The 12,760-nt window shown below is 34.4% G+C and overlaps 2 protein-coding genes and 1 non-coding gene across 3 annotated transcripts; 1 reads left to right on the top strand and 2 right to left on the bottom strand.

Moving 5' to 3' along the window:
* Nucleotides 1–1,212: 1,212 nt before the first annotated feature.
* On the top strand, nucleotides 1,213–4,595 carry LOC143589329 (uncharacterized). Its single transcript, XM_077070121.1, has 5 exons — nucleotides 1,213–1,458; nucleotides 2,559–2,922; nucleotides 4,025–4,095; nucleotides 4,203–4,301; nucleotides 4,370–4,595. Exons 1-5 carry the CDS (start codon nucleotides 1,213–1,215, stop codon nucleotides 4,463–4,465), a joined length of 876 nt encoding a protein of 291 aa, XP_076926236.1. The 3' UTR covers nucleotides 4,466–4,595.
* An 808-nt stretch (nucleotides 4,596–5,403) lies between these two features.
* Nucleotides 5,404–5,508, bottom strand: LOC143589345 (U6 spliceosomal RNA). The gene has a single exon (XR_013145267.1). It is a non-coding gene; the product is annotated as a U6 spliceosomal RNA (small nuclear RNA).
* A 1,471-nt stretch (nucleotides 5,509–6,979) lies between these two features.
* On the bottom strand, nucleotides 6,980–11,477 carry LOC143589325 (E3 ubiquitin-protein ligase ORTHRUS 2-like). The gene is made up of 9 exons (XM_077070118.1): nucleotides 10,903–11,477; nucleotides 9,512–10,044; nucleotides 9,289–9,414; nucleotides 8,972–9,071; nucleotides 8,828–8,889; nucleotides 8,615–8,717; nucleotides 8,381–8,525; nucleotides 8,066–8,283; nucleotides 6,980–7,998 (listed from the first exon to the last, which is right to left on the bottom strand). The coding sequence occupies exons 1-9, from the start codon at nucleotides 11,317–11,319 to the stop codon at nucleotides 7,288–7,290; spliced, it is 2,415 nt and encodes an 804-aa protein (XP_076926233.1). The 5' UTR covers nucleotides 11,320–11,477; the 3' UTR covers nucleotides 6,980–7,287.
* Between the last annotated feature and the right edge of the window lie 1,283 nt (nucleotides 11,478–12,760).

The raw sequence follows: 12,760 nt of genomic DNA, 5'->3' as shown, positions 1-12,760 counted from the left end.
TTCATAGAGCCACCCATGTTCTCCCAAAAGAATTAATGTGGGAATCAAACCTGATTTTATATTAAAAACACACTTTTTATCACCACACCACATTAAATTTATGACTGTATTGTTATTAGCTTAACAGGAAATTATATGAGTAGGATTTTAGTTTGATGATATTGCGCGTTTTTTTATTGTTGATCATGAGTTTCTTCATGAGTTTCTTTTTTATTAAAAGTCAATTTGGGTAATTTACTTTTATTTTAGGATGTAGACTAATTTGAATAAGTAGGTGACATAGCTGGCTATGACTTATTTTACCTAACATCTTTTTGTAGAGAATTTGTGTGTTTTTGACTAAGAGCATTCTTAATGCTAAACCAAACCATTTCTCTATCATTTTTTTACTTTTTACTTTTCTCTCTCTATCTTTTTATCAATCCCTCACTTACAAACTTATACAAACTTTTCACTTTTCTCTCTCTAAACATCATACACTCTCTCTCATCCATTTCTCTCTCATTTCTCATCCAACTCATTTGCCACATAAACTGGATGACAAACTAAATATATGGTTGAAGATGCTCTAACACTATTTAGAGGACATGTTGTATGTAAAACACGTTATTTGAAAAAAGAAAACAAAAGATAGTATAGATGAAATATATTTCATGTATAAATGTTGATAGATAATTCACTTGTTAAAACGCGTCTTCCATTGATTTATTATTACACAGATGCTATTTAGACTTAACCAGGTAAGTTTTAATCAAATTTGTTTAATTTATGTGTGATTTCAATGAATAAACGGAAATCTTATAGTGAATATGAGTAGACGGATATGATAGTTTTGCAAATAATGTTATCGGCAACAAGAAGTTGAATAAATGGTCATAGCTGCGATCACTAAAACTTGATATATCCGCCAATTGTAAAATAGTAATTGTTTATATTCAAGTTGGGTCGCATTATGAAAAGATAAAACCGTATTAAATTTCAAATACATAACAAAAATAAACAATCATCATTATAAACCTATAATATTAATACAATATTCATATAGTTGTTATTTATAAGTTTTTATTTTTTGAAACCTAGTCAATAAATCACCATGAAAAACATATATAAACTACTTTTCGTCAAATAATAACAAAGATTCAACCGACCATAACACAGACAATTAATGAGTCATGTTTTTGTAAGCTGAGCAACTAACGATTGGCAACAACGATGTCTATGGCTATGGTTACACTTACTTACTCTTCATCTACTCTCCAACATTCCAGACTACTGACTTCATCTTCTACATACAACCGAACCCATCTTTTCAAGCTCCAAACATCCACACACAGGACACCACAACCTTCATTCAACCTTAAATGTCAAGCCGCTGGAAACGATAGTTTATTGCAACCCCCAACAGTTTATCAAGGCGTTTACGGCCCTTGGTCCGTTGATTCCTCTGATATCCGTGAGGTATTAATAATTTATAACTTCCCGGTATTCGTTAATCGGTTCGGTTTATTCGGTTACTTTTTACTTAGAAATACATGAAATTGAGATTTAAAAACATAATACGGAGGTATAAAAGATAGAAATATATGAAACTGTGCGTGATTCGGTTAAGTTAATTTCGGTTAACCAAGGGTATGAAAATAATAATCGATAACCGCTTTTCGGTTAATTCGGATTTTGGTTAATTTCGTATACAATTATTGTTAATTTCTTACCGTTTCTGTGTGCCCGGTTGGGTTTGGTTAAGAGCTTTAGCCAAATTAAACAATCGGGTTTTCGGTTAATCGGTTCGGTTTATTCGGTTTTCAGTTCGGTTTGGTTAATAACCAAATCAAAATTTAGGCTAAAATTATTACTTTGGAACGATGTTGTAAAAGTGCTAGGCGGACCCTAGGCGGCTGACTGGGGAGTTGGGTGTACTCGGAGTACTTGAAGAGTACTCGGGCATGGTATATATAAAGAAAATTAATTCTTGGATATTATATGAATGTCATATATCATGAGTTTACTGATATTTATAACAAAATATGTGAATATCAATATAAATATTAGAAATGCATTTTTAAATAATTAATTATACCAAAAGTTGTTAATCATTAATTAAAAAAATAATATTTCTTTTTTTGAATATTATAGAAATAGGAGTTATGTTTTTGTTTTTTTTAAGTCAAAATAGGCCCAAATTCGCCGACTAGATGTAATACTTGATGAGGTTGACCAACTTTGATCGGCTCTTAGTAACTAGGCGGAGTTAAAGAAACTAGCCAAATATGTTGTACTCTTGTAGCGATTACTCGGCCTTGTAAACCTACTTTTACAACATTGCTTAGAAATACATGAAATGAAACGGATGCATAAATACATGAAACGAATATATTAATACACGAAATTGTGATATAAATACATGAAATGTAGGTATAAAAGCTAGAAATATATGAAACGATGAATGACTCGATTCGCTTAATTTCGGTCAACTGAGGGTACAAAAAGTAACTGATCACCGCTTTTCATTTCATCAGTTTTCGGTTCGGTTCGGTTATTGTACACCTCTTCTGTTACAGGTAATATCATACAGATCTGGATTAGTGACAGCTGCAACATCTTTTGTCCTCGCCTCTTCAACAGTTTTCTTGCCTGCTGATTTCGTGTTAACTGATTTGTTGAAGCAAAATATCGATATACTGTACTCAATCGGGGCGGCTGGATTGGGGTTATCATTGGTGCTGATTCATATTTATGTGACCGAGATTAAAAGAACTCTTCAAGCACTTTGGCTTCTTGGTGTTGTTGGATCAGTTGCAGCTAAAATATGTCTGGCTCAACCCGCAGACGTGAGTTTAGTGCAGTATGTTGTGGACATTCCGGTTGCGGTTTGGTTTGTTGGTCCTTTGTTTGCAGCATTAACTGGGCTTGTATTCAAAGAAGGTAATATTAATATAAGGATCGTATATTCAGACACCAGTCTCTGTAAGGGCCTATATGATTCGTATGCCGTGCTTAGGTGTCAAACCTACTATGTTACCTACGCCTATGCTAAGCAAATAGCCTTATACAAGGCGTATAGGCCCCAATGTCTCGTATATAGCCTCAGGTCCATACAAGTCGTATAGGGAGGATTGTATGACTTGTATATGTGCATTTTGTACGGGCGCCTATATGACTCGTATAGGCCTATACGGGCGTATATTTTACTGGTCAAGATATCCTGACACACTGCCATCTATATGACTGATATATGCTTATACGAGTCGTATATATGCCAAACAGTGTATGGATATAAGATCCTAGTGTCTGAATATCGCATGCCTTGATATATTATACATATAAGTAGGGCTGTTCACGAGCCGAGCGAAGGCTTGGCTCGTTTACAACCGAACCGAACGACTGAAATTCGAACCGGGTGAAAACCAAAACGAGCCAAAATCGAATCAAGCATTTTTCGATCGAACATCAACCGATTTTGAGCATTATTTATTTCTTTTTCACTTTAAAACTTTCAATAAGAAACAAGTTTGAAGGTTGTAATTTATATATTTTATAAATAAAATTAGTAGTTTTTAGACAAACGTGTAATAGATTGTAAATTTTTATTAAAAATAAGTTTGAACTGAGATATAATGATCATGTAAACAAACTTATAGTATTCTAAAAACTTGAAGCGAACAGATAAAACTATAAAATTGACGAAATAGGAAAAAGTTAAAGGGGTTAAAATAATTGTAAGCTTATATTTATGTGTTTTGTCTCTATATTTATATGTATGTTCATATATAATTATATAAAAAATAAATTAAAAATATTCGAGCCGAACCGAACCGAGCAGACCTTTGCTCGTTGCTTGGCTTGTTTACAAACCGAACCGAGCAGAGCAGCTCGTTTATAATCGAGGGAAAAAACGAGCGAGCATTTTCCGAGCGAGTGGCGAGTGAGTTCGAGCGACGAGCGGTTTGGACGGCCCTACATATAAGTAATTGTAGTATTTAAATGATCAATCTATTCGAATGTTTGTTGGTGAATAATGGAACAGGACTTTGTTATGGCAAGTTGGAAGCTGGTATTTTGACGTTTATCATTCCTTCGGTTCTTCTCGGGCACTTGGTACATGAGTTTTAATCCTTTAACTCAAGACAGTAATTATAAAGTATTAGTTTTCGTCATGATAATGTTTTAAACGTTATTAAGTTGTTTGTTTACTTGTGGACTAGAGTGGTTTAATGGACGATGGAGCAAAGACCGGTCTGCTTGGGGTTTGGATGGCGCTCTTTGTAATATTTGCAGCAAGAAAGTTTACTCAGCCGATTAAGGTGAGTTTTAGATGAAATTTGTAACTTAAATGTAGCGTGTTTGTGATTAGACTTATATGCGTGTCCAGGATGATATCGGAGACAAATCTGTTTTTATGTTCAATGCTCTGCCTGAGGAAGAAAAGACGGCTTTGATACAGAAACTACAGCAGCAAAATATGTAATGTATGATTGTATATCCTCAAAATTGTTACACCTACTGTATAGATATATTTGAGCTATAAATGTAGTAAAACTTGTTGCATTTGGTGTTCACATTTGAACATGTTTTTGTTTTATGCGTTTAGTTAACGAGTTAGTTGTTTTTTCACTTTGGTGTAATTTTGTATCGATATAAACACTACTTTTTAATTAAATGTATAAATACTAACCCCAGTCAAAAGGTCCTTGGATAGTGATGCCGATTCACGGCTATACTCAAATGGCTCACGAAACTCATAGTTTATTCATAGACTTCATCTAACAAAAGGTTAGAGACGAACCGAAAGGTTCAAGAACAACGATCTTCACAATCTTTTAAACTCAAAAACCAACTTAACAAGAGACCTAGCAACCATATTTATAGATAACACTAAACATAACATTTTGGTTGGGCCAACTTAATGGGTCGGATGCTCCAGCATCATATAGTAGCTTTCGCTTTCAGCACCGTGTATGACTGGTTGTTTCTGCGGGAACTGGCTAATCACTTTGGCTGCCTACTGATTACCTTCAATCTTTGGTGTCTGACCATTTTTTGCTTGCATTTTATGTTTCTGCACAAGCCAAGTAGTTAATATGATTATCAGACTTTTTTGTTAAGCGCTTTAACTTGTGACTTCGAGTATACCTGATTACCTTCAATCTCTGTTCTGTTCGGTTATTGTTAATTCTGGTTAATATTTTGGTATATCGTTCGGTTTTTGCTCACCCCTGGTTCATACTTTCGTTTCATGTAGTTCTAAGTAAAAATGTTAGCCCGAGTTTGATTTTTAGTTATTAACCGAACTGAAAAAACGGCAAATTAAACGAATAAACCGAACCGAGTAGCAGAAAATCAGTAAAAACCGAGAAACTAAGCAAATAACCCAAACCGATGTAATGAAAGCCGTAAAAAGGTAAAAAATATTCGGACCATTTCTCAATTTGTGCGTGCATCCTTGCACAAGGGGGGCCATGCTAATAAACTCCCAATCGTTCCAATTTTATCGGATGTCCCCTAGCGGACGACGATGTATTCCAAGAAGCACTATTTAAACCAAATTGAGTTTTATATTTTGGTCGATGTGGGACGAGCTGATTTGCACAGCTTGTTACTTAACTAATTGACTATTTTAATTCTCTTATCCTCCTAATTGTTTGGAATCTGTAGATCTTTCTACATACACGTATGCCTCTATTAATTACTAAATAACCACTTGTCCTTCGGTTAATTTATATTTTATGAGCTTTAGAACTATATCAAAAGTATAGGTGAAGGTTATATATTAAGAATGGTTTTAATAAACAAATGATAAATATAAACTTATGGATGACCTTAAGTATTGCATTCTATTGCACACGATTCTGTTTTTTTTTTTATCACTACAAAACTGGTTTGCATTCAGCATGAACAATCACAACTTCAACCTGTTGTGTAGCATAGCATATAAGTTCAAGTATAGCTTCTTTAGTCGTTCTTCTATAGAACTTAAAGCACGAGACTGATCAGCTTTTGCAAGATAGAAATCCCGCTCCTTTTTAGCTGCCGACAGTTTCAGTGCTAGTTTTTGCTCTCTTGTTGCATTCTTATAAGCTGTATTACAAGTAGTCGAGTTAATATTACAAATTCTTACAAGATTTGAGTGATTGTCATTGAGAATTTGTAACAACTTCATACCAATCTCTTCAGTGAGATGATCCCATTTGAATTTACTCAAGTGTTTAATGTTCCAAAGGGACTTCTTTTTCCCACCTAAACATGCAATCAATGCAACATCATATGACAATTGGTTGTGTATTGCTTATAGGGGCGTGCAAAGTCACTTCGGTTATGGGGGGCCATAACTTAATGGTCATTTAACTATAGATCTTTTAGAATCGTCAAGGTTCATATACAAATTTGAAAACTGATCCATAGTTTTAAAAATGCAAAAAACAAAATAGGGGATGCATAAGCAGAATTGGGTGTGAAATTTTATTACAGTACAATACACTATATATAGAAAAAGATATCACAAGTTTTTAACTTCTTTTACATTTTTCTTGAATAAGTTAAATTTGAAATTTTTTGGATTATTAAAAAAATCTAAAAAGTAATAAATTGACATACGATATATTGTGATAAGATAAGATAATAAAAAATATTAAATTAAAAAACAATCTAGATAATACAAAATAATAAAATATATATTTAAAGTATATTTTTAAAAAGTAATAGATTGACATAGGGTACATTCCGCATATCACAATCATTTGCAAACTCAAGTTGTTGGATCGAACTAGTTGTTGGATTAAATTGAATTTCACATTTTTTATTGAAAACTGCTTTTGTTTTTTCACTTGAGTGTTACGAGCGTTAAAACTTAAAACCCACTCCACATCAAGCTATCCACTATCATGACTTAATGCCACAACTAGTTTGTAAGTCACGATAGTGGATAGCCTAATATAGAGTGAATTAAGTTTTAACACTCATAACACGCAATCTTATCGAAGCAGCCAAAAACACAAAGAAGTTCAGTAGTTAACCCAAAAGTAGCTACAAACACAACAATTAAGTTCATGCACTTTGGTTAGGACAAATATGAGATTTGACACCAAAATAGTAATATATAACATAATCATCATATAGTCATAACAACCATCATATAGCAATGCAATGTATCAAGAGGCACCCAAAAAACATCACAAATTCAACATCATATTGAAATATCATATGGAACAGTTTTCCAAAATTGCAACCATTAGTCTGCAACCAATCAAAACACTCCGCGTGCCTCAAGTCATCACCGCCAGCTAGCTTTAGTTAAGCCTTCCTGCTTCTAGTCCTGGCACCTGCACCTGCAGGTGAAACGCATTTCCCATCATCTTTCTTCTTCTTTGAACCTTTCTTACCTCTTTTCGCCACTTTGTCAGCCTTCAATTCTTCACTTTCAACCAATCCTGAATTTACACCAGTGTCCGTGATGGTTTGCTTGTCAGAATCATTAACAGTCTCTTCGAGCAGCTTCTCACCAGGGGCATTTTCGGTAACATCTGTCGCCTTCCTTTTCTTGTTAGCTTTAGGGGAGGAGCATTTCCCGTCATCTTTCTTCTTTGAACCTTTCTTACCTCTTTTCACCACTTCATCAACCTTTAATTCTTCACTTTCAACAAATCCAGAATTTACACCTATGTCCTTGATGGTTTGCTTGTCAGAATCATTAACAGTCTCTTCGAGCAGATTCTCACCAGGGGCATTTTCGGTAACATCTGCAGCCTTCCTTTTCTTGTTAGCTTTAGGTGAAGTCTTTGCAATAACAACTTCATCTTCATCGCTTTCTTTAATATCCTCATCAGCTTCAGAACACACATCTTTAACCTCAACCTCAGACTTGTCGTCTTTCTCTTCCTCTTTAACATCAACATCGTTTTTCTCATCTTCATTCACCTTTTCCTCTTCCGAAACTGCATTTTCCTCTGATTCTTTTATCTGTCGCTGAAGTGTTTCAATCACACTCATCAATTCTCTATTCACCTGTCAAAAAAAAAAAACAAATTATTATGCTTATATAACTACTTAAGTCTGCTAATATTCTGTTTACCTGTGGATTCTGCAAGTATTCTGAAATGTCATTGGTACATGAAGGACATTTCATAACATTCTTTTGCGCCCTTAACGAACGTCTACCTTCACAGTTTCTCTCCCTTATAAAAGTTTGACCAGCAAAAGTATCCTGCAAACATGACTTGCAGAAATTGTGTGCACATGGAGTAGTAAGCGGGAGATTCATCACTTTATGGCAGATATGACAACAGAACTCTGCAGCATAAACACTTCATTAGACTTGATTTTTACATTAAAGTTTATGAAACTGATTTTCTTCAAAAAAAAACACTCAATTTTTTAAATAACTAACCTTTGAGAAGCCGTTCACTAACTGACATCATTTGCGTCTTGCGACGAACCACCCTTGTTTCTGTACCATCCCCGGCATCTCTTTGGTTATTTTGTTTTTTGCTTACAGGTGGAGGAATTTTCCATAACCAACAAGCCTTTTCCTCCTGCACATAAAAATTATATATTATAATTTATAAAATGCAGTGAACAGTTTCTAAAAAGTTTAATATAATAAAAAGTCGGATAATATTACATCATAATCCCAAGAAGGGGATCCCTTTCTCTCGGTTACATCACTTGCATCTTTCAGCTCTTTAATAACAGGCAAAGGCCTAGGACAGTCTCCAATTTCATCACTGCAAAATTAAAATAAAAAATGTAAATGAATGAAAATTATAAAAAAAAAACAATTTTACAGATTTCACATGCTAAAAAATGTAACAGTTATGAGAGCAAATTGGTATACCTTGTCCAAGGAGCAGGATCATTATCACAACGAACAAACAGATACCGACACACTTTGTAACCCTATTAGGAGTGAATTATTAGTCAACAAACATTTTTAAAAATGAGTCAAACCAATATCATGTCAAAACTGAGAATATCATACTTGAATTCCAGGTTTCCTCCAGCATTTCTCAATTCTATATACACCATCATATCGGACTCCTTGCTCAGGTGCATAAGCCGATCGCTTTTCCTTGTGGGACCTACCCAAAGAAAAAAAGAAATTACTGAAACAGTGCTGCTTATTTTGACAAATAAATATCTTTCAAATAAACTGCATGTAACCATTTCATTGAAATCAAATATAATAAAGTGCAAAAAAATGAGATTATTTGTGAAATTGCGTAACTAAAATGATGTGTGTAAATACTAAATAGACTCACAATAAGATAAACATGTATAAATGTCATAAGTGCATACCTCACAACACGGACCGGGTAGCCCTTTTTACAACTAACCCGTAGAGCTTCGTTAGATTTGTTAAACTTCTGATCAAAAGACTGCGTCTTGTTAGTCCTTTTGTTTCCACTCAAATCCCTTCCACCACTGTTAAGTAAGACAAAAAAACACAAAACAACGTCAAATAAAACGCACAAAATACAGTTTTTTTATTACTTACAATAAAAAAATACGCATATCATACCTTCCAGTGTAAAGAAACCACTCTCCATGATCTTCATCATCTTCATACCCTCCAGATAACGCAACAGATTGTGCACCATAATCAGACTGCCCACAGATCCCAGCAACATGAGGAAGATGAGCCCCCCACTGCCGACATTCCAAACGATCCTCCCATGTTTCACCAACCATAACACCCATTCCTCTTTCGGGATCATTCTCAGCAAGAATGGGCCCAAAATGATCAGGTGGGACAGTTACAAATATCTTCCCACTGCAAGCATTAGCTTTTCCAGTCTTCTTTGCTCTTTCAGTCGTGTACGCTTTGTCTGGTTTATTCTGGTTTAAAACAGAATAGTAAGGTTTCGGTGGCCCAGAAGCAGCATTTGATTTCGTCATCTTTGCCATTCTGATGGCAATGACGAGAGACGAGTTGATTCTGGGGTTGCTAGCCATTTTAGCGGGAATTGTAGTTCTACATATGGCGCACGTTTTCTTCCCCTGACCGACCCATTTCTCAAAGCATTTGAGGCAAAAGTTGTGACCGCATGGAGTCTGCACCATAAATAGAAAAACTATATATTAAGCTAACTGGATTAATATGAACTAATTACTATTTAGAAGTCGTTACGAAGTAAACACATTGATTCATATACATCTTTTGTACCAGTTTATAAAACAAGTGAAATATTGCCTATCAAAAATGACTCTGTTTATTTCTTCTAAAATAAGCAATTTATTAGAATTAAAAACTTCAAGGTGTTCATTAAAAACTGCTTAACATGCCTGTAAACATATGAATAACAAAACAAGCAGTTCGATTCTGCAACTTCATACACTCTTAAAAACCGTTTGTGCTCAACCTGTTCAGATTAAGCATGGGATGAGCAATAACCAAACAGGTAACCGAAAACCAACTAAACTGATACAAAATTAGCCAAAACCCAAATTAGCCCAAATCAGTTCAGTTTTATATTTATTTATTTTTTTCACTACCCTTGGTTAACTGAACCGAACTATTCATATTTTCATATATTTCTAGCTTTTATATCTCTATTTTATGTATTTATGCCTCCATTTCATTAATCTCAACTCAAATTAACAAAATTTTACCAACTAAGCCAAAAAAAACCAACAAACTAACCAAATAACCCAAACCATTAAACCAAAAACCAATCAGTTAATAACATACACTAACCAATGACTTCAGTTTAGGTTAAGACTAAATGCAAGAAACATATAAAAATATGATTTTTACCGTAACAGGCAATGCAATAAACGATATGTTTAAATGTTTAACTATTATATGCACTTAACAACCTAAAACATAAAACAACCAAATTGAAATTTGCAGTCAGAATAAAAGAACCAAACTCCAAACACTGCAAAAAAATATAAAAATTCGATTTTTACCGTAACAGGCCTCTCGGGTAACTGCATACAAAAAGAACAGTTAAAGCTTCCACTAAGAAGCTTCAACACATCATTACCACTCCCACTCTCCTTTTTCTCACCAGATCCGGGTCCGGATCCGGATCCACTCATCAACTGCTGACGTCGTCTAGCCTTGTCCACGTCAGACAATGACGTGTCAGACTCAATCGCCCTAATCGCCGCCACAAGCCCATCCGACGGCTCAGACGCCGACGCGCCGGTGACCGACGGCGCGTTGGCGGGTACGAGATTAGTACAGTCTGGACACTCCCATTGTGCGGCGTCAGCTAGGGTTTGTGGACGAGAGGATGATGATAAGCAGTCGAGGTGCCATGGAGTGACACATGTTTTGCATGTTATCTTTTCTTCTTCCGGTGGGTTGAGTTTGCAGATCATGCACCCGCCGTCGCCGTCGCAGGGAGGTTGCTGCTGGTATTGTTCGCCATTGGAGTAATAATAATATTATTATTATTAAAATTAATGTGTGTAGTGGTGGTGATGATGAATGAGGAGTGTGTTGTGTTGTTATTATTATAAAGAGATTTGAAATATTTCGTTTGTTGGGGAAAATGAAAATTGAAATTTGTGAAATGGGTTTTGTTTTGGTTTTGGATTTGATTTGAATTTTTCCCTCTTTTTGAGTTTTTACTCTATTTGAGTAGTTTCAAACTCTTCATGGTTTGATTTGTCAAAACTTTTTGTATGAGCTTTTTTTTTGTTAAACTATGGATTAGGTAAGTAGTAAAGAGATATCTGGTTTGAGGATGATGTGTTGGTTAAAAGGCTTATTAAATATGTTGGCGTTAATGATTAAAAGTAGTAGCTGGCATGAACAACGTTGTAATTTGAATAGACTGTGATATTATTAGTTAGTGATGGACACACGTGTTTATTTATTGATAACGGATGTGTCACGTGGTTGGTTGTTTATCTGTAAGACAATGTGACCATTGATCAATGATCATCCAACTCTACAACGAAACAACAAATGCCACAATTGTTTATTATAAATCAAGATTTGGATAGCATCAAAGTATATCATGGAGATCAAGAATTCAGTCCGAAACAACAAAGTATAATACGAGAGTCAATGCAAAACCAGTATGCGCACAACAATAATGGGAGGTTTGGTGTGAAAATTGAAAGCAAGGCAACAAGTGACAAAGCCATAAATCAACAAAGTCTAAAATGCTAGTAGATATAAAAGTATTACTTTAAGAAATAGATCAAGGTTGTCATAACATGGATATGTTGTAAATCAATGAAGATTAAATAAAGCAACATGTAAAATTTATAAACTTGAAAAGTTTTTTCTTATGAAAAATCATTTAATTAAATGATTTAATCTTATACTATTTGAAATTCAAATAAGTATGGAAGTTATACTTAGAGCATGTATTTTATTCAAATCATGCATACAAACTTTGATGAAAATGGTAGAAACAAAACAAAGAAGAATGTATGGAGATTTAGGTTGAATAAATCTTATAAGGCTAGGTGTAGTGGGTGAATTTCAAGGGCGATTTGTATAGTGAACCCCCCAAACGATAAGGGAGGGGGGTGAATATTTGTCGTCGGAAGTGTGTTGAAGATTATTATTATTATATTGTGTTGTGTGTGGTATATACATATATATATACAGGATTAGGTTCATTTCAGAAGTGTTTGTTATTGCGAGAAATGAATTCAACCAATCATAATTTTTTGTTTTGTTTTTTAATTATTTAATGATAAGGGTATTATAGTAAATTGTATTTTTTTAATATATGGTAAGTCATGATTTATGAGGAAGTTAATAGTTATTTATTTTCAGATTTCAAGTATATACTAAATCAAC

The sequence above is a fragment of the Bidens hawaiensis genome, unplaced genomic scaffold (genome assembly GCF_021521415.1).
Source record: "Bidens hawaiensis isolate Kalapana, Puna unplaced genomic scaffold, B.hawaiensis_p1.1 tig00037353_1, whole genome shotgun sequence".
Lineage (NCBI taxonomy): Eukaryota > Viridiplantae > Streptophyta > Magnoliopsida > Asterales > Asteraceae > Bidens > Bidens hawaiensis.
The sequence above is the reverse complement of the archived record's forward strand: the minus strand, read 5'-3'. Positions and strand labels throughout refer to the sequence as shown.

Bases quoted from the DNA above. Each gene is read 5' to 3' on its own strand.
- LOC143589325 (XM_077070118.1), bottom strand. From the start codon at position 11,319: ATGATCTGCAAACTCAACCCACCGGAAGAAGAAAAGATAACATGCAAA. The intron at 9,072-9,288 runs GTATGCACTTAT...TTCTTTGGGTAG, and splicing joins TACCCGGTCCGTGTTGTGAG to GTCCCACAAGGAAAAGCGAT. The intron at 7,999-8,065 runs GTAAACAGAATA...TTTTTTTGACAG, and splicing joins AATACTTGCAGAATCCACAG to GTGAATAGAGAATTGATGAG.
- LOC143589329 (XM_077070121.1), top strand. From the start codon at position 1,213: ATGTCTATGGCTATGGTTACACTTACTTACTCTTCATCTACTCTCCAA. The intron at 2,923-4,024 runs GTAATATTAATA...ATAATGGAACAG, and splicing joins TGGGCTTGTATTCAAAGAAG to GACTTTGTTATGGCAAGTTG. The intron at 4,302-4,369 runs GTGAGTTTTAGA...ATGCGTGTCCAG, and splicing joins AGTTTACTCAGCCGATTAAG to GATGATATCGGAGACAAATC.